The 27890-nt window shown below is 30.9% G+C and overlaps 1 protein-coding gene across 1 annotated transcript in view; it reads left to right on the plus strand.

Annotated features, from left to right (window-relative positions):
- LOC147078438 (uncharacterized) overlaps positions 1-11556 on the plus strand; it is a 111816-nt gene extending 100260 nt beyond the window's left edge. The window contains exons 3-6 of the mRNA XM_085957081.1: positions 6210-6345; positions 8327-8586; positions 9697-9923; positions 11170-11556. Coding sequence (XP_085813207.1) covers positions 6210-6345; positions 8327-8586; positions 9697-9923; positions 11170-11173 — 627 coding nt within the window. The 3' untranslated portion in view covers positions 11174-11556. The remainder of the gene's footprint in view (positions 1-6209; positions 6346-8326; positions 8587-9696; positions 9924-11169) is intronic.
- Positions 11557-27890: the final 16334 nt, after the last annotated feature.

Below are 27890 nucleotides of genomic sequence, written 5' to 3' on the forward strand. Positions count from 1 at the left end.
ACACGATTTAAGAATTAATACCCCCATCACGAAACAAATTGACGTGTTCACAGCTCTACTTTCGCTCTCCGATTGCCAGTGAGTCCAAAATTTCATCGCACCTATAGTTGAAAATTATTTGCCGTTTCACTGAAGTATGCTTCTAAATTTATCTCATTGGATTGCCCACCCGATTAATTGGCGTTATTTATTAGTGGTTCATTCATAATTATTAAGTTTTGGTTAGTTCTTATCTACGCGTATATGTACATACAAATGTGAAAATTAAGTCTTAAAACATTATTTTGTTTTCAAAACGATACAGTATTCACTGCGTCTTTATATACTTTATCATCTATAATACACCCTCCTTTCACATTAGGTATACGGTTTTAGCCGCACGGAAAATCGAATGGTCAAAATCCAAATCAGCAACATCACGCTCTTTTCTCGCTATACGGTTAATGCACGGTTTTTTTCCGTCACTAATTCAGTTTGTGGTTGAGTGTTGTATTGAGTCATCGGTGACCGTCGGCTGCCGTGCAATGCAGACAATGGACGGCTTGATTTGAGTTTCCCCATCTCCACCCGCCATGTATATGCAGCCGCGGTTTGTGAACGGCCGCCTTCCATGACACTATAAACGTGTCAGAATGAAAATATTTTAGTGCCACACTTCCTTGTCCCGAAGCGATGTTGCACGGATACGGCACCGTTTCGGTTTTTAACCGTCACCGAGTAATATAAAAAGGGCCATGCTCTTCTTCACGCCACTAAAAGAATGTCGCCATTCAATTTTTTGCTGTACGGTCAAAACCGAATAATGTCAAAAGAGCGCTGTGTTATTGAAGTGAATTCGATTATACTTAATGATATATAATATATAATATGGCGCCAGTCTGAATATGAACAAAATTCGATTATTGACGTGAGCGACATTAAAGATTGTTTTTTTACGATTATTACCTGTACCTATATCGGCTCAAGTAACGAATTATCAACTGCTGAAGCCGGTGTTATATGAATATGATCAATCATTTTTGTTAAAGCTGAAGTTATACAGGCGTTCTACATATCTAAATTTTATTAAATAATTTCTTAAATTAGCGACTAATCAATTATCTACATGAAACATGTATGCATAAACGTACCGTAATAAAATGTCTGAGTGTGTAAAATCGCCTTTAAAGACATTTTAGCAGTATATTTTTAATATTCACCGTCAATTTAATACTTTATTTGATAAAGTGGTTATATGCCTACATTATAATTTCGTTTATTACCGTTTCACTATAAACTTAATTTTAACCTCTTTATGTTAATGCAGGCATTCTGGCGATGGGTTAGCCACCATGTTGTGTAAACTCGTGTTCTGTAAAGGCAGTGAGATGCAGTATGCAAGCCAGATGGTAGTTTTCTCAAATTAGGTGTTCAATGTAGCGAAGGAAACTTCTTATGGCAACCAAATCTTCGTCGAGATTCTGGAGTAAGGTCGTGTAACATGCACACGTTAATTAATACAGGAATAGATTTGTTAAAAAAGATTAAGTTAACATAGAGAATAATAATACTTTAAAATAAATTAATAAAAAACTCTTTTTAAGATTATTTTTTATAAAAAGTTTATTTTCTATTACAATTCATTCAATTCTAATTCAGTGGGTGGGAAAGACACGTCACGTGTTCTGTGATCAATTTATTATAAGTATATTATATCGATTGAAAAAATAGGTAGATGTAGATTTTATCTAGACATTAGATCGAGATTCATGACGTATCTATCGAAGAATAGTATATTAATTAGTGTTATACGAGTTAATGGAGTATATTATACTAGGTCTATGGTCTATGTGATTTCATAAAAACTTATGTGTTCTGTGAATGTTGTTGTTATTGGGTCTCATTGTCTGTTGTGGTAAAAATTGAAAAATATTGTAGAATACATTATTTCCTAATGTAAACAGAATAGTAGTTTTTATTTTATCACCTTCTGTTCTTCCTCTTTTTTCCTCGACATTTTTGTCAGATATACTGGAAATTTTTTGAAAACATAGCGTTGTTGCACATCACTGCAGTATACTTTATTAAATTAACCCTTGAGAATGGCCTTCGTACTGAGCCTGATACGTTAAAAAAAGAATGGAGAAAAACACATGTTGTCAGCTAAAAAATCAAATAACATGTATCAGTTTTAATTATCTATATTATAATACTCTTAAGATGATCAAGAATGATTCGAATTGATGACTAGAAACGATTGTTACTATTGTTAAACTTCTATAGCTATAGAATTATAATTTCTTGGATAGATTGTGAAAATATAATCCTTTTAAAGAAGCAAAGAGAATTAAAGAAGTAGTTTAGAAACATTTATAATGATGTAAATGGATATAATAGGAAGATTGTTAAAATTATTTATAAAAAGAAATGTCTCTTTTATTGTTTTTGTCATTAATTCGCGACCATTATTTTCGGAAAGTTTTAATGTTTAAATTGAATTCTGTCACGCAAGGAAACTATTTTCTAAGTAACATTTATAGAGTCACTTAAGGAATAATACTGTCTATTTAAGAAAGACAAAGGTCAAAAACGCTTACGTAATGAAACTACCCCTTCAAACATTACTTGTATAGTAATTCATACTATAAATAGACAGATGAAGTTAAATAAGTATTTCGCATAGTCATTGCTCCCTCTGCTTACAATGTTCATGGAATTGTTAGCAAATGCTAATTATTACATCACCCTAATACGGCGTTTGTTGACTAGACAGTAATATATTTTATGGATGTGCTGATAAAGTGAGATGTAGAATTAGTTACATATGTATTAACATCGCATTACAGCTTTTGCCGATATATAAAAAATGGTAATACACAATATAGAAATAGTTTCATTAATAATTATTGTATAACCTACATATATTTTTAACACACTTTATTTTAATGGATTTCAATTAATATTTTGCAATTAAATAAGTAAGCTACTTTAGACTACATAATATTTTGAAATAAAATTAGAACTGGGGTATTTTAATATCTAATAATATCACTATCACAAATATTCATCTCATCAGCGTACCATTTTTACTACGCAAATTGTCCAAAATAATTAATCTTTCTGTGCTTTCTGGACCACGAAAAATATTATTTCTTATATTTTTATTATATTTTCAATAAATTGTTTTTTTTAATCATTATCATTTTCAAGTATTATAAGTTAAAAAAATCTCTATCCTTTATAATATTCATATGATAGTATAGTATTCATTAATGCAGTGAGTAAATATTGTTGTTATCATGCAATTTTATTGTTTTGTATATTTTCATTATGAGCCAGTATTTTATGTCGAAAAGAACGATTTCAAAGAAAACAGGACTTTGTGTGTGAGTGTTTATTTTAAATGGACTTATGGCTTAATGGTTTTCAGATTTTTAGATATAAATAGACTCAAAATATTGATTGCTTTTGAAAAAATATACCTACTACGAGTACTACCTACACATTCTATATTTATCTTAACTCATACTCAATAATTGAACATAATATAACCCACTGACTTTTAAATACAGGTATTTTCACGGTTTTTTTCCCAATAGATATTAAATATTGTATTAGTATAACACAGGGGTCGGAAACCGCGGCTCGCGAGCCACATGCGGCTCTTTGGGTATTGGCGTGCGGCTCTTTGTAAAATTCCCAATTCACAATTTTTATTTTTTATAATTGATTTGTACACTTATTATATTATTATATATAATGACATTATCGCGAAACTATTTTTTCTCCGTGATGATTGATGCAAAAAGGTATGATTGTAATCCTCCCATTACAAAAGTCGACAAATTAAATTTTTCTCCATTTGATATTTCAACAATAAAAACATATATTGACGTTAGTTTTATTAGAGAAATCTTTTTCGCTTAATAAATAAACAATTATAAAATGTAATTAATTCATTTAAATAAATCATATTTATAAACATATATGTCTATAAATTCTCGATTTTTTAAACGTTGTGCCACTCATATTTGGCTCCTTTGGGCGAACAGTTTGCCGACCCCTGAGTATAACATAATATAAAACAGCCATTTAAATTTTCATTAAAAAATATGTTTGGTTGTTATGCACTATCAAAGTGGTGCATAAATTAAATAACATTAGTGTATCGTGTGGGCGTGGGGCATACCCAACTTCAGATTTGATTATTTAATAATACTATTCAAATGAAAAAAAGCGATTGAAGTGTAATAACCAATAATTATTGCTTTTCCCTACGAAGCTCTGGATAAGAAAATTAATCATTTTGCCCTATAAAAATACTTCTTTTTCCGACATTTGATTGATTGAGCGTTAGTAGTTTTCAGCATGAACCAAAAATGTATTACAGTTTGTTTTGGAATTAAATTAGGTCCACTGAGTATCGCAAGGCTTTGGCATTTATTTGTTTTAATACGAATTTATATTTATCAATACTTATGTTGATATGTGGATTGTTGAAGTAGAAGGTTGTCTCGAAAATATGGATTTAAATCTATACAACATTCTAATAAACAATTTTTTTTACTCAACAGCTAAATACAAGATTTAATAATGTAACATTCATTTATTAAAAATATACCTGTATATTATTTAGATATGTATATTGATTGGATAGGTAGCATTTTAATATTTAAAAATTAAATAATTTATGTATTTGTTGGAATTTCACTGGCATCGCATCTAATGTTGATATATTATAATAATATATCTATAAATTTTTTTATATTTTGTTGAGTGCAGTCGATAAAAAGAATTTAACAATATTCTAGATTTTATTAAAATGAACTTGCGAATTGAGCGGACGCGTGAATCGACATATTTTACCACGTTTTTATTGTCTCGTACTCTTGTTTGTCCAGTACATATTTTTTCTTGTGTGTCCAGTCCTAGCAACTAAATTATTAATATATACGTGCGTCACTATGGAAATCAATATGAAATGTCAAAATGACATTTAAGCATTCTATTTTTATTCAGTATTTTTATCAAGTACAAAAAAAGTATTTATTAATACATAGAATTGTCAAGTTTATATAATTCAATAGAAAATTTAAAAACATGGTATATAAAAACTTTTTTTTTATCTTGTAATTATTTACATATTACATAATAATATATTTTAACTTATTGCTTTTCTTTCATTCGCCATACACAACGTCTTTTTAATTTCAACCAATTAATTGTTACTTGCCTTAATTTAATATACTTAAACCAATAGCCAACATTATAACGCAATTTGATAAGCAATGCATGTAACAACTACTAGCTAAAATTGTAGTAATTAACTAAGATGTCCGTAGCTTAATTCGAAATGCATACTGGTGCGAATCAGGCAGATACAGGTTTAAGTCCCATCGGGTGACCTATTTTTTTCTGCAAAATGACTTTTTCTAGTGTGCATAATTGTATATACGTGAAATGTTTTCAAATTATGTGTATTCAATATAATATAGAATGTGACATTCTCAAATCTTGTGTCTTATTCGTTGAATAAAAAAAATTAAATTAAAATTACGTTTATTTATTGTATTGCGGATTTTATTTTTCTAGTTCTACCTTTTGGGTGGTTTTTACCGTTTAGCGAATGTCTTTTATGATTTGATCATTTCAGGATCTTGGAAAACAGCATTACCTATAACGTTTACATTTTTTTGTTAATAAAATCGTTCCTTACTATTACAATTATTTAATTTTTTAAATCGCATTGACAGATTTTCTTAATTCAATATACGGTATTTAAGTTATTTATATTATTCTCCAGAATGATCTATTTATATATAAGTACGTAAGTTTTTTTATTATTTTTTGAGAGGACTATAACATTTAAATCATCCACTTGCACATACTTACGATTAGAACGAAACTGACAACTGATTAAAAAAAAAGATAATCATAAATCATATTAGTAAGTACCTATACATGTTTGATTTCCTCCTTCCCTTACCATATTATTACTTGTAGGGTTTAGTTGTAGGGGAACACGTTTCGCTTGAATTAAAAACATTTTTTTGAGAAGTAAATAATAATATTAAAAAATATGATTTGATCAACCAAGACGTATTACTTTCAGTAAACGCCATATTCATTAGAACTATTTAAAATGTAAAAGTTAACCGTCTACATAATATTAATTCTAAAATTAGTTGCTTAATATGTATATCTTAGGTAATAAACCCTGATATTTTTAGGTGGAAAACTCAACTAACGTAGCAGTAGTGATGGGTCCAGTGGCGTTGACGTCATCGGGTCGATACCGATGCGAGGTATCCGGAGAAGCTCCACTCTTCCAGACTGTATCTGACCATGGAGACATGGCAGTAGTAGGTAAGGAATATCATATTATTTGTAATATTTGATCATATTTTGCAATATTATAATTTGATGAAAATTTTTAAGATGCTTACTAATTTAAAAACCATCGACATTAAAAAAAATCATAATGCAAGGAAAAGTAAAAGGCAGACCATAATAAATTTACTACAAATAATTATTAATAATTAATCCAATAATCCAATGTTATGAGTGGGTATTATTATAATATGTCACATTTATAGTATATAATTTTAAATTTAACTGTTTGCCTTCGTATTTAATATTTAAAATAAATACTGCCTTAAAAAGCCACCAAAATTTAAAACGACGAGAAAATAAAATAAACCAATAGACTGTTCTACTGTACTAAATCATCTGTTTATAATAAAGTAATATGTATTTATACATTATTATTATTATTATATATTATTAATTGTTATCATTGGCTTTACTATCAGACGTAGATCTTGAGACGTAGAGGTTTGAGAGATGGTTGTTAGCTATTCATTCAACCTATTAGGTTCATGTTCTCGATCGAAATAGCACTTAAAAAAATAACTGTCAATTATCCAGACGTAGTATTCGGATTCACGACTCACAGAATAGAATAATCTACTATACGTATATCGTGCGAGATGTAGGTATACGACCAAATATATATTTTATGTATCAATAAACTTTAAATCATTTCACAACTTCACAAAGTCACAAAAATTTTCTTTTGACAATGAGTCGTGTATTTACATTAATTATTTTCCTCAAATTTAAAATAATATACCAAGAAATTTGGTCGGTTTTTTTAAAATAAATAAATAAACACAAAATACATAAATAAATTCAAATTAAAGATGATGTTTATAAATACATTCAAAATTTTTGCTCTTTGTTAAGAAAAATCTGGAAATAATACTCTACTACTAAGTGAAAAACATAATATAACATGAATAAATTTAATAATGCTTTAGTAACGTAATAATATACCGAAGCATCATATTTATTTAGTAGGTTAAGTAGGTAAAATATAATAATATTCAGAAGATGTGGTTATTGGTCGCGCAAAATTGAACATATTATTTCTCGTTAAGTACAGAGTTGAGTATGAGAACTTTCTGCCTCTCATAATAATAATTTAAGACGTGTACATAAATTAAATTAATTTCAGAAACGTGGTGAAAGCTAAACATCTTGTAATTAATATTAAATAATTAGTACATAATAATATTATTATTATGATGCCTCGAGTCATGTATTGATTTTGATATGAATATTTTTTTCATTGACTACGTTATATTCAATAATATGCACTCAAATTCACTGTAGATATTATGTATATATAATATATTCATACATTGTATTACAGATTTAAATAACAATTGTACCTACATCATAAAAAATTAATATTTAGATGACGAGAGAACAAAAAAAACAGTTATTTAGTTAGTGGATGGTAAATAAAAAGGATTTAAAGTTATACACATTTATATTTTTATAAAAATCGACGTAATTTAAAATAAATATAAAAACTATGAAATAGTCAAAAATCTCTTAATCATAATATCGGAAACCTAAAAAAATAATAATAAATATGACTATAAAGTAACATAATAAGATGGGATACTTTAAGCAATTCACATTTAATGACATATTTTTTTAAATTGTATGTTTATCTTTGACTTAATATAAAAAATATTTTTCTTTATAAAATTGATACATATTTTTATTAATTTCTTAATATAGTTTAAATTGTAAATTATCAAAAAAATGTCTCAGATTGCAAACTTCGTATTTTTCCACTAGGTCTCTCTGGTAGATAGAGAATTCGCCTTAGGGTACGACATCATCAATTAGACGACTAATACTTAACTATTAGCAAATCAAATAAAATCACACAGATTTAAAATTACTATTTGTAACAGGAAATAATTAAGAATGAAGTTTTACGGGATGGGTTCAAATTACTTACTAACCTAGTGTCGTTGCCTTTTTCCAACAGCGTTACCAGAATATGGCCCAATGATTAGTGGGTCCAGACCCCGATATCAAATCGGGGACTTCGTTAAAGTGAACTGCACTTCAGGACAATCAAAACCAGCAGCGAAACTAAGCTGGTTCGTAAACGGAGACGCAGCCAATCCAGTACTTCTGAAAGGACCTTATATTATGGAGACGGAAAACGATATGGAGGTGACTACACTCAGTCTGGAGTTCAAAGTTAGGGCAAAGCATTTCAGAAAAGGAGATCTGAAATTAAAGGTGAGATTAATTAATAATTTCCTTCTTGAATGATCTCGATAATGTTATTTGATGAATCCACATCATATTAAATTGTTAAATAAGTAAATATACAGATTGAATTATGTTACAAAACTTCAGTAACAGCCCATTATGTACCAATTGAGACACTACAGCTTGATAATATTTCTCCTTTATTCTTTCTACTTTTAAAAACTGTTGGCTATTTGCTAATTCAAATTGTAATGTCACTATGTCAGTGTATTTCTCCATCGATTTCAATAACCTTTTCCAGTGCCAAGATGGCAATCATCCAGTTGTCCTGATGACGTTGCCAAATCAGTCTTCTATCAGATATAATAATATGTATTATGACGATATAATATAGAATCATTATCTTATTTAAAAAATATATGTTTTGCTACATACTAATTAGGTATATGGATAAATGTGTGAAGTGTTTCCTCTATTAATTTTAAGGCAGCCTAAAAAAATAATTATGCTGAATGGTTTAATCTTCGAATGCTATGTCTGTCTGTTACGCATGAGAGTGAATAAGCGAGACAGGGATAAGAAACATTAAAAGGGGAAGGTGAGAGTAAACATATTATACTTAAATGCTTAATTTGAAAAATAAACTGACCAGCAAATGAAGGAATCATTTATTTTAATCGGGTTGTGAAAGAAAAAAAATGGTAGGATACTCTCATAATAGTTTGACAAAGCTTACAGTGCAGTGCTAGTATATCTCAACATTAAAGAATGTTGGCAGGTGTAATAACAGTTAAAATAATTTAATCATCCGTCAACAATATTGTTATTGTTAGAAAAAGCACGCAATGTGTAATCATTGCCTAACATACCGGGGTAGGTCAAGGCTTTCTAAAGTTGTATAATATTCTCCGCAATCCTCCTCGAATCCGGAATTTCAATCAGTCGTCCATTTTGGGCCACGACATCCAACCACAAAAATTTAGATCTCCCAACACTCCTTTACATAGGTTTCGCATGAAAAACTTTTCGGACTGGTCAGCCAAATATCATTCTTTGAATATGACCGGGCCATTTTAGTTGCAAATTTTTAATGATTATAATTAAATTATTATTAATACGTTTTTTAATATTTACTAGTGCCTAGCCACCATAGCAACGGTATACTGGAAGAGTAACGAAGAAAGCGTTCAGGGAGAACGACAAAAGAGCTATACAAAGACGAGGGATGTGGCTTCCACCAGCAATTCGCGGGCAGACAGAGTACAAGCGTCATCAGTTAGTAAAGGAATATCTTCAGCGTCGTGGCTGTTTCAGTCTCCTGGAAGATTATGGATGCTTACACTGCTAATAGTTCTTCACGGAAGGTAACGATATTATTACGAGAAAAATTGTACAAGGACTTAAGTTTTATTTTCATATAACTCTGACGGTTAAAGTATTATTGTTTTAATTCAATTACAATAACTGAATACCTTCTTATATATAAGATAATAATACTACAGACCAACTTCTATATTATCAAGTCTTGTACGTCACAGTGTTGCATGCGCTGACATTGTTACGTCACGTGGCTTTTATGTGTTGACTTGTCATAGTAGATACTATATCTCTGGCACTATTGAGAGGAATAAAAAACTTTCTTTTCTGTTTCTCCTCCTTAAAATACATAACTACATTCAAAATAATTCTATTAGTCTGCTTTCGTAAAGGTTTAGGCATTTTAATGCTAATAAAACTCCACGGAATAACAAACTGGATTATGGGCGCAGGGAATGTAAAAGCGAGGAAAGAAAATACGGGGGTTGGGTTTTATTTCCAGAAATGATTGTGGTGATGCAGAAGACTTGATATAAAAGATGCACTGTATCTGTAGGTATGCACACCATTCTCCTCAAATTGGATTTAAAACCGGTTTTCTATGTTTAGTTACAGAAGTATATAATGTCATAGAATTTCCTTTAGCATTTAGTTTAATGTAACTTTTCTTTAATAATATTTGAATACAATTTTTTTTAATATTTGAGATTTTAATTAATTCTAGTATTTTAATTCTACTGCTAGAAATGGTTCATTAATTCGAAATACAATATATAAGTAGGTGAAAGTAATGTTTAGTATATTTTTATTCATTTAGCCTAATTGACATTAATAACATTAAAAATGTTGTAATAATAATAATCACTATCATCAACCTGATTCCATGCACTGTTAGATGAAGGTCTCTCCAAACTGATTCCACTCATCTACCTTTTGATTGTTCCTTCATCGAGTAGTGTCCAACTCATTTATATTGGAGATTTTTAATGTAGTATATCGTATTCCCTGATTTTTTACCCAATTCATATCATTTTTGGTAATTTATAACATAAAGAGATAGTTTTATTTTTACGAAGGTCAAATTATATAATGAAACGTTTTTGGAGCATTTAAAAATCGATTATTTTACAAAACAATAAAATCTTATTCATTCTTTAAAATATTATTACTTATTATTTAAAAAAAAAAAACCTGCACGGGTTGGTCGTCGCTAATCTAGATAAACCGTTTTGGATCCTTCGAATAGAATAATGTTAACATGTTCATCTGTCTAAATTGATGTTTTCTTTACAGTTGAAATGGAGCCTCCACCATCATGTAAATATACTTGAAAAGTCCGCCCTAAATAGCGTAAAAGTGAATTCCAAAGATATTTGAGTGATAAATTATAAAGAAGTTAATAGAATACTGTAAAAATTTATGAATGTTACCGAAACTTGTCAAAAACATTTATCTATGTAACTAGGTATATCAGTGGTGGTGAAAAATGAAACATTAATATAAAGTGACTATGAGTGATTTTTAGTTATAGCATCTAATGCAAAATCTAATCATTTAAATATTATTATCTATCAATATTAAATTTATATAAGGTTATTACTAAAACGTGTAAATATTGTGTTTTTGTTCTTGTGAAAAGTCAGTCAATTTGTAGTTGTTACTGTCATTATAATATATTATATAATATTTTCATCATAATGGATTTCGATTCATCCACTTTTATTCAGTAAGTATTTTGTATAATATGACAAATAATTTGTTTCACAAAAAGTAACTATAATTTACTCATAGTATTATTATCAAGCGTGCCAATATATAAAATGTTTTAACTAGTGTTACATGCATCAACGTAGAATACAGTTTTTTAATATTGGAAATAATGCTTATGAATTATAAATATGATGTGTTTAGTTACAATAATATTATGTCGAATATACACATGCTGTTTTTTTAATATAATAATTCATAGAACGTGACTATCTTGGTATCCAATTTTATTATTTACCTATTTATTATGTAACGATAAAATCAATCAAATCGACACTGCGTTTCTAACTTGTTGTAAGGAAAAAACATTTTCGCCATCAGTTCGGTCTCTCTTCTTAATGAATAGCCATGTTTCAGGCATGTCTGACGCGTCGATCGCGGTATGTATTTTGTTCGATTAGAAGATAAATATAATTAAAAAGCATGTATATTCAGTTGTAATACAATATGATTTAATTGAGATTTTAATGGGGAAGTATTAACCATTCCTATATTGATTTCCTTAAATACGTAACGTTTTAAAATTATCCAAGAGTAAGCCTGCATGACCTCGTTGTATCACTTGACTCGTATTGCATCACTCACAGATGTAGTAGGAGAAAGAGAATACGCGAATATACGCGCTTTAAATTAAATTGAGTACCTCAACCGTCGTGCAGTAGAATAATAGTTTGACGGTGAGTACAATGATTACTCAAAAGAAAACCAAAACAAATTGGCAATTGAGTATTTATTTTTGAAAGTGAAAGATGAGAGTTATTTAATTTGTAACGTCTCAGTATTCTCAACCAAATATAAAATATGTATTCAAGTTGAAAAATTATAATGGAAGAGTATGGTAGATAAATGCCATTGTTGATTCAGGAAAGTAGATTTCAGCCTACTTAAAGTTGGACATGTTCACCATATTTCATAATTCAGCTTAAGCCTACTACTCGTAGTTCTTTGACTGCTCCGTATATACCAATATCGCATATATTTGGTTTCAATGTACAAACTCATTTCACTCAAAACTAATAAATTATACTTACATCAAGTTACAACCTGTCGATTATGTAACATACCGTTATTTATTTTAATTATTTACTTATACACATTATGATGTATAATAAACCATTTATCATGTGATAATACATTATATAATATTATTTATTTTATTGTTTTTTTAAATGTCATATTTTCAACACATAGTTTTCATGCCATGACGGACTGAAGTTATTAAATTAAAAAAAAAAATAAGAGCTGTGAAACATAATACATAATAATTTAATAACTAACCAACTATTATGTGGATTTCTACACAGATTATGTGGATTTTTTCCTTAAATAATCACAACAGGCAAACTATTTTTTATCGAAAATAATTTTCCTTTTTTGTATATTTTCAGTTTGTAAAATTTATATATAAATTATGCATAAATTAAATTAATAAAATATGTTATTACATACTCAAATTTTACTTGGTTTTTTTATCTACACTGTGTTACTAATATGTCATTGTAATATTTCAATGGAAATAAGTTATTTTGTAAGTATTTAAAACAGAATATACACAAATATTTCAGAATGTAGCTTTGTATCCCTATTCTGTTCGAAGTTATGTATTGAAGATAAATAACTTAAAACAGACTCAGAAATATACAAAATTAAAAAGACTCCCCATAAAAGTATATAAATGAGGTTTCTAGAAAACTTAAAATTCAAAAAGAAAATTTAATTGTGTATTCAGCAAATAATTTTAAGAAAATTTACGCGACAATGAAGCAAACAAAATCTTTATTTAAAAAAAATTACACAAACTAAATTAATGGTTTGAAAGCCAGTTGTATAAAAAAATAGCACATATTTCAACGATTCTGACAAGGAAATAGTAGAAGGTTCCATCTGGATGAAGATTTGAAAATCAATTGTATTTACTGTAGGTATTATTTAAAAAAATCTTGTTAGTGAATTATTATTACTAAAAGCTTGAAACAATTGAAGCCAATTACATTCATAATTATGATTGCTTTACATAAGATATTGTTTATAGTAAATTGATTTTAAACATACAACATTAACGTCATGTCCGATAGTTTTGGCACGAAACAAGACACGAGCGAGAGAAAGCGATTCAATAGATGTGGTGTAAGTACATTAAAAAACGAATCACAATCATTTTAATTATTCATTCTGTTGTTTCTTCTTTCCAGCTTAAATAACATTATTGACACACTGTGATGATATAGATATTTATATTAATGTATATAATATATTATCCAGTCGCCACAAAGGCATGTCATATTATGTTAACGTGACCTTCGGAAGTTTCGTATTAGCTTTTGATATTTATGACATTTAAAAAAAACTATCTGTTCCTCTCTCCCATGGGCAGTTTTAACTCAATTTCATGTAATTTAGTCAAATAACACTTGAAAGCATGCATATCTATATCTTGGCTGATTGCTCCTTAGATATTCCCTGTCATAAAAATACTGATGCTTTAGATCCAAACGTAGGATACCGTGATACATCCGATTAAGACCGGTGTATTGACGGGTGGTTGCAGTTTGGCGGGGTTATTATCATCAATATATATAATTTACAAATGCTGTTTAGAAGGTTGCTAAATATTACCCGTTACGTTATCGGTAATTATGCCGCAGAGGTGGACACGAGCTTTTATATATATTTTTTTTACGAAACAGTTTATTCCATGTAGACAATTATACGATGTAATTATTATACTATTATTATATATTAAAGTAAGTATTATACGACCTAACCAAGAGATGTCACGGAGACTTTAAGCTTTCGAGATGTGGCTGTATAGACGCATCCTCAAAATTCCTTGAACTGACCGGGTGACAAAATATGTTGAAGTTCTGAATCGAATGGGGAAGGAACGAGAAGTTCTACGTTATATCAAAACACAGCATTCTCCAACTTGTCATTCAAGGAAAGATCAATGGGAAGCGTAGCAGAGGACGGCGCCGCATTTCATGGCTTAAGAACCTCCGTTATTGGTACGTGTGCAGCTCCACTGAACTGTTCCGGATAGCAGACGACAAAGATAAGATCGCCTTGATGGTGACCGACCTCCGCTAGGGGACGGCACAATAAGAAGAAGAAGAAGACAATTATAATAAATACCTTTTTCTGTCGGCGCATCGGCTTTTTTCGGAAAATTTGAAATTTTCATACATTTTATACACCATTATCACAAACTAAGATTATATGAGGTAATATTTGGTTGGAGTAGGTTAGATTAGGTTAGGTTAGGTTTAGTTTGGTTTGGTCTAAAAAGAAAGTTGTAAAGTCTTATGTCCACCTCTACGGCACATTTACCACGTTATGTAATATATTAACAAAGTTTATTAGGTTTATTAATAAAATATGTCAATTAGTTAGCATTATTACAGTAACTAAAAAAATCTCAATAACAAAAACATGTGTAGCATACTATGAAGCAATCGCAATTAACTATTTGTGCAACTACCAGTTTGCTGAGCTAACTCATACCTTCAATGTTTGTATAGAGATGAATATTAAAGTGCAAAATACGCGGTGTAAAGCGGTTTTCCGGCTAGCTAATCTCGAACCGTATTATTCTGGCCATCAGTTTTGTCGGACCATGCGAGTTGGGTTTGTTGGCCGAATATGGTCCGCTCTGCGACGTATGGTGTTTTATACCAGGAAAAGTAAATCATTTCCATGAATTATCTTTTTACTTACCCACTTTATATTAACTTTATGTAAGGTCTATATGATTATGCAATGGAAAAAGGGAAAAATTTCAAAGTTTTTTTTATTTGTTTTAACAAGTATAACTTACCTTTTTTAGTCTTTAATTAGTTCTATTATTTTTACTTCAGTAATGTACACCTTCATACTAACAATATAAAAGTTCGGTAACATAAAAGGTATTTATTTTCTTGGTATAATAAAATTGACTAAAGAGAATTTGGAGATTGATGAAAATATACGTGCCTTAAAGGTCAGTTTTCAAAAAAGTATTAGATATGTACATAATATTTTAAATAACGGGTAGTTTGTAATTTAATAACATTATTATCATAAAACATGGGTACTTACTAGTAATAAAACATAATCGAATATCATTAATAATAGCTGAAATTTTATAGAAAACCCATATACTTACCTACAATAAATAAAAGAAATTTTCAATAGATACATCATTGGGTCTATTCTATGCTTATCGACCGCTAAAGTGATAAAGTGAAAAATATTATCAAACTTAGGGTAGGTTTGTATCAAAATATTAGCACTTATTGTAACAATTACACGAAGCCGGTTTTTATTGTTGCAATAAGTGCTATATTTTAACAGCACCTATCTTGCTGCTGTTAAAATATCGCACTTATTGCAACAATAAAAACCGGCTTCGTGTAATTGTTACAATAAGTGCTAATATTTTGATACAAACCTACCCTAAGTTTGATACTATTTATCAATTTAGTGTTCGATAAGTATAGAATAGACCCACATGACCGTCTTCATTGACCTATGTAATGTGTACTATTATAGCTAAATGTATTTTTTAAATCACAAAATACCAAATAATATTATGACAAATTTCAAAACCACTAAAAAGTGTTCTTATTGATTTGTTGAAATTTGCTTCAAAACGACACAACATACCTATAATTAAAACTGATTTAATTGTTTAAAATATAAAAAAAGTCTACTTACTATGATAATCTCCGCACCATATTAAAAGTAATGAATTCAAAAAACAAAATACGAAAGCAAACTTACTGAATATCAGCTGTGGTATTCCGTCGCAGAAAATGCTAATGCCAAATATTATATTTGCATATTTTTTCTTAAATCCTTAAAATTGAAATTTGATATACACATGTCATGAGTTCATGAGTCTGTGGCAGTAGATTCTGTTAATGTTTGAAAGCAGTCTCCTTTTTTATTAATATCTACTGCAGAATTTCTTATCTACTTTTAATCATTACAATACTTAATGAGCTCTGCAACCCAGATTCGGTTCTGTCTAATAGAGCAGACTTCTAGCTCGACGTCTATTAGCCAATGGTAGTCATAAGCCAATACTTTCAGACTTCACTCTTAGCCCGGTCACACACTGAATATTATCTCGAATGGGATATGGTCATAAATCAAAAACGGGCGGAATGTTGCAACCATCTTCTGTGCGCAAAGGTGAGACCATGCCGGGACATTGACGTCACGCGGCTAGTCGAAATCTTTTCACATTTTCTGCTTGCATGGCTTATACATGATTATACAAGATATCCATGCTTAACAAGAGGGGAAAACATAATATAATGATACCATAATTAATTTTCAATGATTATTTAATATATAATTAGCAATTTGTCTCACTCATTCAGTCCTTGTAGTGAATCAATCACCCATAACAGGAATCCAACATGCATTTTTTGTTCAGCCGCGGGAATTACTGTCTCTTGAACAGAGGAGAGTTCGGAGCTTACGATGAAATATTAATTTTGATTGTTTTACGTCTTAGTGATTTAAGGCCCACCCACATTAAGGTGTATGTCACGGACTATCATGTGAACTCACGGCGATAAAAATGTCTATGGTTTCATCATTTTGTAGAATATTTTGAACGTGCACCATCTCGTAAATTCACTTAATAACGACACTAATGAAGAGTCCCTACTATAATATTATATTAGTAATTTGAATTATTATTAATTATTCATGCTAATTTCCATTAATTCTAACAGTTTCTACGTGTGCGTACGTTAAAATACACGTGGCATGACATTCATAGATAATAGAACACAACCTGCAGACCATAGGTAATAGACAACATTCTCATAGAAAATACATAGTGCCAACTGCTAAAAAAAAAAAGATCGTCAGTTTGACAGTCTGACGTGACAGACGAAAAATGTTAGCATGTGGAATATGATAAAAACTTTCAATTGTCGTTCATTGAATCAAGCTTGAATCAAGCAGGTGCCGATGCAGTGAAGTTCAACGTGAAGTGCGCTCATTCTTGTTTTAATGATTACGGCAGATTTTGCTAACTGATAATGATCGTTTAAAGATTCAAAATATGCTACGGGATGAGAGCATCAGTCTGATCAAATTTTAAACACCAAGAACAACGATATTACACACTTTTTTCCCGTAGCAGCAACCCGTGACATGCACCTCAATGTAGGTGGGCCTTAATACACATGTCCAGTTGTCATGACAGCTTGGAAAACAATCACGAAATATGGATCCGGTAAAAGATAAGGTAGTATTACACAGCGTAGTGTTTTACCGACAGTTATACGTGCAACATATTGTCATTATTTTGTATAATTGAATTTGCTATACGGTTGATCTATTCTAACAATTCTGATGTATTCATATGATAATGTTATAATAATTATGGTATTAGCATTCAATATACAAAACGACTTATTTTTGATACATAAGGTAAATAACAATATGAATAAAAATATTACAATATTATTAAAATAATAGATAATTAGAACGCCTGTTTTTGAATGTGTACCAGGTACGTGAGAACTACTATTATCTCGCTTGTGATTCAACACTGTGCAGTGTACACGTTTGTTAATAGGTAGCGATGTGAATATCATAGCGAAATAAAATAGGAGTTTACATTTACACCGCCAACAGGAAAAATACCGGAACATTTTTTTCACTAAAAATCCTATGAACACTTTCATTAAATGTCAGTAGGTAGGTATATTATTCCTGTGGTTTGTTTGATACGTCATTGTTGAGTTTTGTGAATAGTGAATATGTTTTCATGATAGCATGCCAATGTATTATTTAGTTTACGATAATTATTATTGTGGGTTTGTAAAACGTAACATTATTAAATAAAATCGTAGGAACGTAATAAAATGTAATGACTCATTATGTGCCATAAAACACAAGGAAACAAAAGTAATGACTTTAAATATACGTGCACAGAGTTCGAATTCTATTTACATAATTGATTTCAATGAGTAAAATGTAATGTTTATTATGTTTAATAAGACTTAATTAATGTGTTCAATTGACGCAAGAGCTTATAGACATTTATAATTAAAAATAGACAGCTGACAAAAGCAATTAAATGTCATAATAAAATAATTACAATACAATATCAGCAAGTCATAATGTCTAAGACTTATTAAGGTTATTTTTTATCGTAATAAATTTTTGGGTTTCCACAGCGTCTCTTCCTCCTTCTTTCCTCGACGTTTTAGGCTCGTTGTAGAGGCCTATCTCAAGAGATAAGCACCTCGTAGTCTAAGTACGCCAGTCGCTGGTCTTTCATCTGGGGCTGCGAGTTTGATTCCTCGATGAGGTCACAGTATATTTTTATAATGCATGACGTGTATAAAAGGACACTTCTCTAGTCTTTCCGGTCTGCCTAAGTTCAAATACTTAAGTGCAACAGTTGCCGATGATGGCAGTCTTTCTAGTAAACTTGGAGTCCGCGTGGTTGTATCTGGATCTTCATTTAGCCAACTTAGAGTCGCACGATGGTCAAGGCTGTATTCTGTGAGGACCAAATGTAGTTTATTTAACGACTGAGTGACATGGTATCTTACCGTGCTCCAACGGTCTCGAACTTTGAGCTTTAGGAATCGATGTCTCCACCGAATCTTAAGGGCACATTGGTACGACCGCTTTAGAAACACTTGAGTTCGTGAACGGATATGGCAGCCTTCAGTAATTGAAGTTATCACGAAGAGACGCTTCATGTGGTTGGGACATGTGTTCCGAATTCTGCCAGAGAATGTGACACTTGTGTCGACCTTCCCTCATGCTGCGGCGGTGATGCTAAAGACGTCTACCCACTACAGGTTTCACATAACGGGAAGCTCGAGATATGGCTCGAGATATGGAGGGAAATGGTGCGACCACGTACTTGCCCTATGTCTTAATACTGGGCTTGACATGCTGAAGTAAGTGAAGGTACGGAACCAGATGGACTGCAGAAGAATGAGAGAAGCATATAAATGAGCCGCTACATTTTAAAATCAGCTAAGTCCACCTTTAGGTATTTTTGACTTTTTTGTGAATTGCTGAAGAACTACTGCTTTCTAACATTTCTGCATTACCAAAATGTGGAATTTATTAATTTTAAATATGCTATACTCGAAATAATATAAACTTTCATCCTTGTGACTGTGTATTTGAGAAAACAAAAAGCTGTTTTTCTCCTATTCATATATTATGTACTTGGCTGATTTTGAAATCTAGCACACAAATATTAGTGAACACGATATAGGTTGAAAAATATGGGTTGTAATTAAATATTTTTTATAACATGTACCTAAGTATATAATAATGCGAAATATTAAAAAGACTTCAAAATGGAGATGTATGTATTTACAGTGTGCAGCAGGGAAAATAAGTTGTTATAAATTCAGGAACTTGCAATATAAGCCAAAAACCTCAACTTGCGGTCGGCTTACTTACATGGAGAGGAAACTTATAACGCGGTTATTAAAATTCATCGTAGTGTTTCTTGTTACGACGTGTAAAAGCTACTATAAGTGTGCTTCCTATAACATGACTTATATCTTTCATGCGAAAAGCTCCTTAAAGATAGAGGAGGCTTTAGATCACGACGTATTTTGTAGAGTGCAGATTAAATTGCAGAAATCGTTTTATTATGCAAGTATTATATTACTATATATTATACTACGATACAACGCATTACATGAGTTGTATTGAATAATAAAAAGAAATGCTTTAAAAGCTCTCCCGACTTAATTTAAATATTTTGTTGGTGACGATATATTGTTAGAAATTATCAGGGAAAAATATTGTGCAATAAAGTTGAATATTAATCCTTACAGTGCGAACGCCACAGCTGTTGTGTCCTGATTAGGATTATAATTAGCATGTAAAATAAATCTGGTAATTAAAAGGTAATTAAATGCTCCGCAGTGAATCGGAAAATGCAGGATGAGTAAAAACGATGTTTGAACCGATTTCCTGTAATATACTCCAATCTATGTAACTCCTGGGCAAATTAAATTTAGTGTCATCTCGACTGTAAGCCCAATAACAACAAATAATTAAATTGATCAATTCAACAATAAAATCAAAACTACAGGATGACCACGAATGTCTGTACAGACCGTGCGATTAAAAACCATGCTTGAAGTTGTGACATAACCATGACAGTGTGTGTACGAGTAAGTTGGGAGCCAATAGTGCGGGTCTTCCTGCTCACCACCAACTTAATGTTAGTGTCCAGAGTTACCAAGTCCACTCTACTGATCTGAAAACCAAAATTACAGTTTATTTAAATCTGGCATGATTACCAAATAATGATGAACTGGCAAAAGATAAGAAAGATTATGATATTACAAAAAGTTTTGTACTGTACCTAATCCAAATAGATGTAAGAGGGGAGGCAAACTATTTTTTTTTTATTCAACGAGTAATTCACAATAATTAAGAATGTAACATTCTAATTATTGAACATACACACTTCTGAGAAAATATATTAAAACCAATAGAAAAAATATTTTTGAAAAAAGTATGACCAACGCAGGAATCGGACCTACATCTCTCGAGTATCGCGCACACGCACATAGCCCACTATGCTAAAGGAGTCACTTTTTTCAAAAAGATTTTTTCTATTGGTTATAATATATTTTTTCAGTGTTTTCAAAATTATGTATGTTCAATTATTACTTAGACTGTATGTTGCGGTTTTCATAACATGGAATTGTAGAACAGCACTCCTAGATAAAGAGAGATTTATGAGAAAAATTACAAGGAATCTACTTTGATTGTCACGATTCGTATGATGATAAATGATCGTCAAAGATATGAAGACAATATTTTTGTGAACTGCAATATAAAAAGAGAAGCTTTCTTATTACTAAATTCGCAAATACAATATGAGGTGACGTAGTGGGGTAACGATATGTCACTACTACCAAAATAAAATGTGATCTGATACCACAGAGCCTACTTAATGTGAAGCAGAAGAAACGCTTAGTTTAACTAGAGAATGGGCTAATTAGCAGTTTTATTGATCTGAAATATTTTTGATGAACAATTCTCATTTTAGGTTTCCACAGAATTAAAAAAAAATATGCTATCGATTTTCTTTTCGAGATGGTCGAATATTTCACTACCTGTGAAGAGGGGTGAGCGGTGTGTGTTGATCAATGCCTTGTAAATTCTATATCTCGCCATGCCCGTCCTTTAGGCCCGTCAAAACTCTCAAGATAATAATATAAAACTAAATTATATATTGTTTTATTATTATGATTCTTTTTCGTAAACGTTATTCTAACAATAAGCGATCACAACTGAAACAATTCCGCTACCCTCGACGATCCTCTGTATAAGAGCAATTTAGTAATTTTTAAATCAAGTTTTTATCAATTCGATATAAGCAAAAGCTAACTACGTGGCGAATACTAAGTATATTATATAATCATCAATTGTAATAATTTAAATATAAATAAATACTGAACTAGTTGAATCTCATAAAAAACTATTAGGTAAGTAATTACTATTTTGTTATATTATTTTAAATGCTAATCTTTAAGTCTGTGGTAGTCCATAATGATTAGCTTATGAGCAAATTACCTACAAGAAGGTACGTAATAAACTTTTTACTATGAACATTGTCGATTAATACAACATAATACAAAATGTATTGTCGTAAATATAAATTAAAAACATTAGCTATGTATAAAAATCATTATACTGGTTATCATGATTTTTTGCCGTAACAAAAGTGACAGTTAACACACAGTATTAAATTGAAATATATAAAAATATAACTTATATCTGAAATCTAAATGAAGAAAAAAACGTTTTTCTTATCGAAAGCCAATAGAAGATTAATAATTATATTTTTACCGAAATCAGAAATCAAATAATCTACTTCAGATTTAATCGCATCGAATTTGTAATATTTTTTTTCCTCCGCAGCCCACTCGAAAAGTATGTCGGTGTGTAATAAATAATTTTCCCGAGAACAATAAATTTATGTTGAGTCGGTACTAAAAATATAAGAGCATTTTGTTGGCGGGAATGATTTAAGGTGAACGCTAACATTCGCAAGGCATTTTGCAAAATTAATCAGAGCCGTGAATATTTTAGGCAAACATTTGCGTGAGAGCATGCTGCTAGTCCAAATCACATACGCATAATGTAAAGATAAGAAAGGTTCTTTGATATATGGCAAATTTTATTCCGCTCCTAAAATGCTATGTACCGAAAAAGTGTCGTAAATCAAGGATCAAGTGAGTAAGTTGCCTGAACAAATTAACAGATTATTTTCGGAGAGCTCACTAAATTTCGATGCATTATCGGAATTAATATTATTATTGAAGTCATATTTTATATCATTCGAGGGATAATAAAACCACTAGTTTCATTTGCAATTTATTACCGAAGATTAATTTACGCGAATATAATATTTATAGACCCCGTTAAAATAATAGTAATTTACTTTCCCAAAAAAATTAAATGAAATAAAACTGTGATATTATGCAAATATTATTTATATTATATTGATATAAAATAATGTAATACTATGTACGTTCAATGCATTTTTTTAGTTTTAAAACTATTATTTTCTTCTTCGACCATGTCCGATCCTAGTAGGATCATATATATGGGTCTCCACAGAGTAGAGGTTTGTATTTTACAGATTTTGTTTTTTTACGAGAAATGGATGTTAGCCACTTGCTCAACCTATTAGGTCCATACCCTGACTCACATACAAATTTAAAAACAATATGTGTACTTGCCAGACCCATGATTTGAACCTGGGACCCACGGCGTGATAGTCCAACGCTTAAGCCGCGTGGCCACCGTGGGTGTTATTATTATTCATTATACCATAAACTTCTTCTTTTGATCATGTCTAATCTAAATAGGATCATATTATGGGCCTCCACAGAGTAGAGGTTGTATTAAAGGTTTTTTTTTATGAGAAATGGTTGTTAGCCACTTGCTCAACCTATTGGGTTTATGCTCTGACTGCAAACACGAATTGAAAAACAATATATATGTATTTGTCAGACCCAGAATTTGAACCTGGAATCCACGACATTCTAACTCATCGTAATGCATTAGATCTTTTTATAAATAAACCCTGTAACGTGTAGATACCTACTTAATTTAATACTGCTGCAGAGTGGTAAAAAGCCACTGATATATGAAAATTACTACAAAACAATATACCTAATATTGAACATAATAATTAAGTATCCGTCTAGCACAAACATGATTGTTGATTGCAGATGCATTACCGTCTAGAGTCTAAGCCTTATTGTCTCAAAGGGCGCAATACAAATTTTGAACATAGGTAGGGGCGCATAATATAAACATATTATATACTTTTCTTTAAAAATATTAAAAATTCCAATAGAACTTAAAATCTTGATATAATTCCAAAAATCACAGAAATGTGCATTATTAATAATAATGGAGTTCAATAAATTAAAAACCATATTAATCAATCAATTAATAGTTTATGTAAGAAACACATACAACATATCGAGGTCAATCAACATAAAAATATATAACTAATATTTCAAGCTTTAAAATAAAAAATACAAATACTTACAAAAAAAGTTAAACAATAAATAAACCAAGATTCAAATTTTCAACATTATTAATATGTGTTTTAAAATGGGTGTTCTTATATAATATGTACATTTATTATATCATCATCATCATCAACCGGGGTCAATCCACTGCTGGATGAAGGCCTCCCCAAGCTTTCTCTAACTCTCTCAGTCCTGTGTCGTTCGCTGCCACGTATTTCCGCCGAACTTTACCAGTTCGTCAATCCAGCGGCTTTTAGGGCGACCCTGTGGCCGTTTCGTGCCCCTTGGGTACCACTGGATGACGGCATTTGTCCAGCGGGCGTCCCTTCGGTGAGCAATGTGCCCCGCCCATCTAGATTTCAGCTGTTTGGCAACGTCTATTACATCGCGTACTCCTGTCTGCTTCCTAACCCATTCGTTTATCTTACGGTCCTTTCGCGTGATGCCCAACATACACCTCTCCATGCCTCGCTGTGTGACTCTTAGCCTCTGGACATCTCTCGTGTCGAGGGTCCACGTCTTGCAGCCATACGTGAGCACACATTGGTTGAACACCCTACGCTTAAGACATAATGGTAGGTCACTCTTGCAGATACTATTCAGACGTCCGAAAGCACTCCATCCCAGCTTTGTTCTTCGAGCAATTTCATCGTGCATGCTTCCGTCTATGGACACCTGCTGTCCAAGATAGACGTAGCTGCTGACTTGCTCGAGTTGGGTGCCAAAAATACAGATAATCGCAGGGTCCGAAAAACAGTTCCTCATCACTTTTGTCTTTGAGACATTTATCTTTAGACCGACCGTTTGACTGACATCCGTGAGTTCTTGCATTCTACCTTGGAGGTCTTTCGGGTCATGTGAGAGTATTTATTATATAATATATACGAATTACGAATACATACTTGGCACTGTAAATCTTCAGTTGACTTATTATAGTCAGGTACATCACCTGTTCTTAATCAATTATCTAAGTGAGGGTCTGTGAGTCTTGATCGATATTTTGATTTAAAGTATTTCATGTTAGAAAATAGAGACTCGCAAGAATATATTGTAGCACAGTATGAAGATATTTGTAATGCACATTGTCTTAAATTAGGATATTAGAACAATTCTTATACAACTTATCGTCAAATACTATCATTATTTCAACAGTTTAGATTGATGAAAATTAAATTAGTTAAATGACTTATTGTTATGAAGGAAAAATGAAATTCCCGATAACATATTTTTCCTTTGGGCCACAAAAATGTATATACTGCGTTGAAATGCAGAATAATATTTAAATAACACAATAATAGAAACATGGAGCAAGTTAATTTAATAATCCTAAGTGAAAGCGGTGACATTTTCCTTCTTTATATTCGAATGACACGAAAAGTAGCAATTATTACATTAAGCTGCAAACGAACCCTGACGTAACACGAGAATAATATTTTAAACGCAGTTAATTGCGTACGAGAAGGGAAATTCTGATTATTTGTCAGGTGTGAATAAAGAGGCGGCAGAGCACACCTGCTTTTGTAGGTTTTGATGGATTTATAAAAACCAAATGTATACTTATAAATTACTCTAACGGGTACGTGCGCAATATAAGAGTAATATACGTTTATATAACGCTTGTCTTATTGTAATATATAGGAATTCTTAAGCTAACAAGACTAAGCTTACTTTTAGAATAACATAGCACTACAGGAGAAACATGAGGAATATATTGAAGAGGTACAGTTATTTTATTTATACTTACGTCTATGTTAACTGATTTTTGTATTGTATTTATTGGATGAAATACGTTGTATTTCTCTAAAAAGTAAAATTACTAAGATAATCGTGATCACTTGCTTGTTGTAGGAATTGTTTATTTTTATTTACTAGTTTTACGAGTAAAACAATTTTTTGATATAATATTTTAAGGTCAGATAAACATGATAATATACGAAAATAATAAATTCTGGAAAACATTAGATAAGTAAGCCGAAAGAATAATATAATAGTGTAGATGATATTGTGTACTATAATTTTTTGAAATTTTGTTTTATATTTAAAATGATTTTTTTTTATATTAATCATATTTACTATGACAGAATCTTTGTAGTAGTTATATTATATTTTAACGCCCAATAAGGCCGAGTGGTTACTGAATTGGCTTAAAATTGTGTTGAGGGTGCCAGGTTTGAATCCTGGGTCTGACAAAATTGAAATGTAGTTTTTCAATGTGTGTTTATACCCAGAGTATGTTTATAATAGATTAAATGTAGCCAATATTCATCTATTGTCCCCACATCCTGAAGCGGGCCCTCAGGCCTAGATCAATGGCGAGCCCACTACCTATCGTTAAGGTTAATGACAGTGTGATTTTAGTGTGTTCCCTAAGTGCTTTCGACGGAGCCCCAGGGTTAAGGGTATTCCGTGTATTTTTTAGCGATTTTTAAATAAATTCTGTTGATTTATTGAGTTGTCGGCATTTAAGATATTATGAAAAAATAATCGCGACTTCTTTTTGTGGTCGCCATGTAACATTTAACCCTTCGCCATATTAGATAAAAAGCCATTTTGTAAGTTAAACACAGTTAAAACAATTATAAAATAAAATTCTGCACGTGAATTATCATTTAATTATGTCGATCATCATATCACATCAAATTACATCGGACAGCCAAATATTTTTTAACGATAATAATCATTAAAGAAAATAGCACCGCAGGCGACTTTTTTTACTATAAAGGCAAATTTGTGCTTTTTCTCACTTAACTGGTTGACTCGCCACGCCAGGCCCCCTCTAATCCCAGGAACCCAAGCTAGAGCCCTGTCAGCACCCCCCCTTCATGAATAGAAAATGTAAAATCCTTTAATACAACCCCCACTCTGTGGAGGTCCATATGATCTTCTCAGGATTGAACATAGTGTAAAAAAGTGTCATGTTTTACTCAATTATATATTCTAATGGATTCAAGCTCTGTACTATTCCATTTAAGTCGTTTTTTGCGACCCGGGTTTCGCCTTTCGGCATCTTCAGGCGTCGTGTACACTCACCAAAGGCAAACACACACTAACAACGAACACCCTCAACTCTACCTTATATAACAAAACAATACAATAAAGTAGGTAAAAACTCCATTACCCACCTATTCAGTCAGAAATTACAACAAAAAGTACAATAAATAAATTATGAATAGCCGAAGTGTCAGTAAAAAACCCAATTAGTAAAAACCCTATCTTATTAATAACAATACACTGGACAGCATATTATTATAATAAATCGTCAAACCTAATAATAGGTCAAAATTCTTTATAACAATAAAAAAAATACTACACTCAAGAGGCGTAAATCGTCAATTCTAAGAAAAATAATTAATCGAGTTAACTAATGAGATGTCTATAATAATACTACTTACAAGGTACCTACTTTTATTTTTATAACATTATTTTTTAACAAAAACAAAATTATACATATAAACTCGCTTAATATAATATAATATATAACTCACCTAATATAATATATATATATTATACAATTATGCATACCTAAATCCTCATCCCTAGACTCTCATACAAATATATATAATCTCATACAAACATATATAAATTGTGTGTCAATACAATTGACCATAATATAGTCTCATATGTAAAACATCATATTATAGGATATAACAAAGGGCTACTAGGAAAGCTGAGTTGATCGTTCAATATAGGTAAGCT

The sequence above is a fragment of the Rhyacophila brunnea genome, unplaced genomic scaffold (genome assembly GCF_057557595.1).
Source record: "Rhyacophila brunnea isolate RB1 unplaced genomic scaffold, BYU_Rbru_1.0 scaffold_11, whole genome shotgun sequence".
Lineage (NCBI taxonomy): Eukaryota > Metazoa > Arthropoda > Insecta > Trichoptera > Rhyacophilidae > Rhyacophila > Rhyacophila brunnea.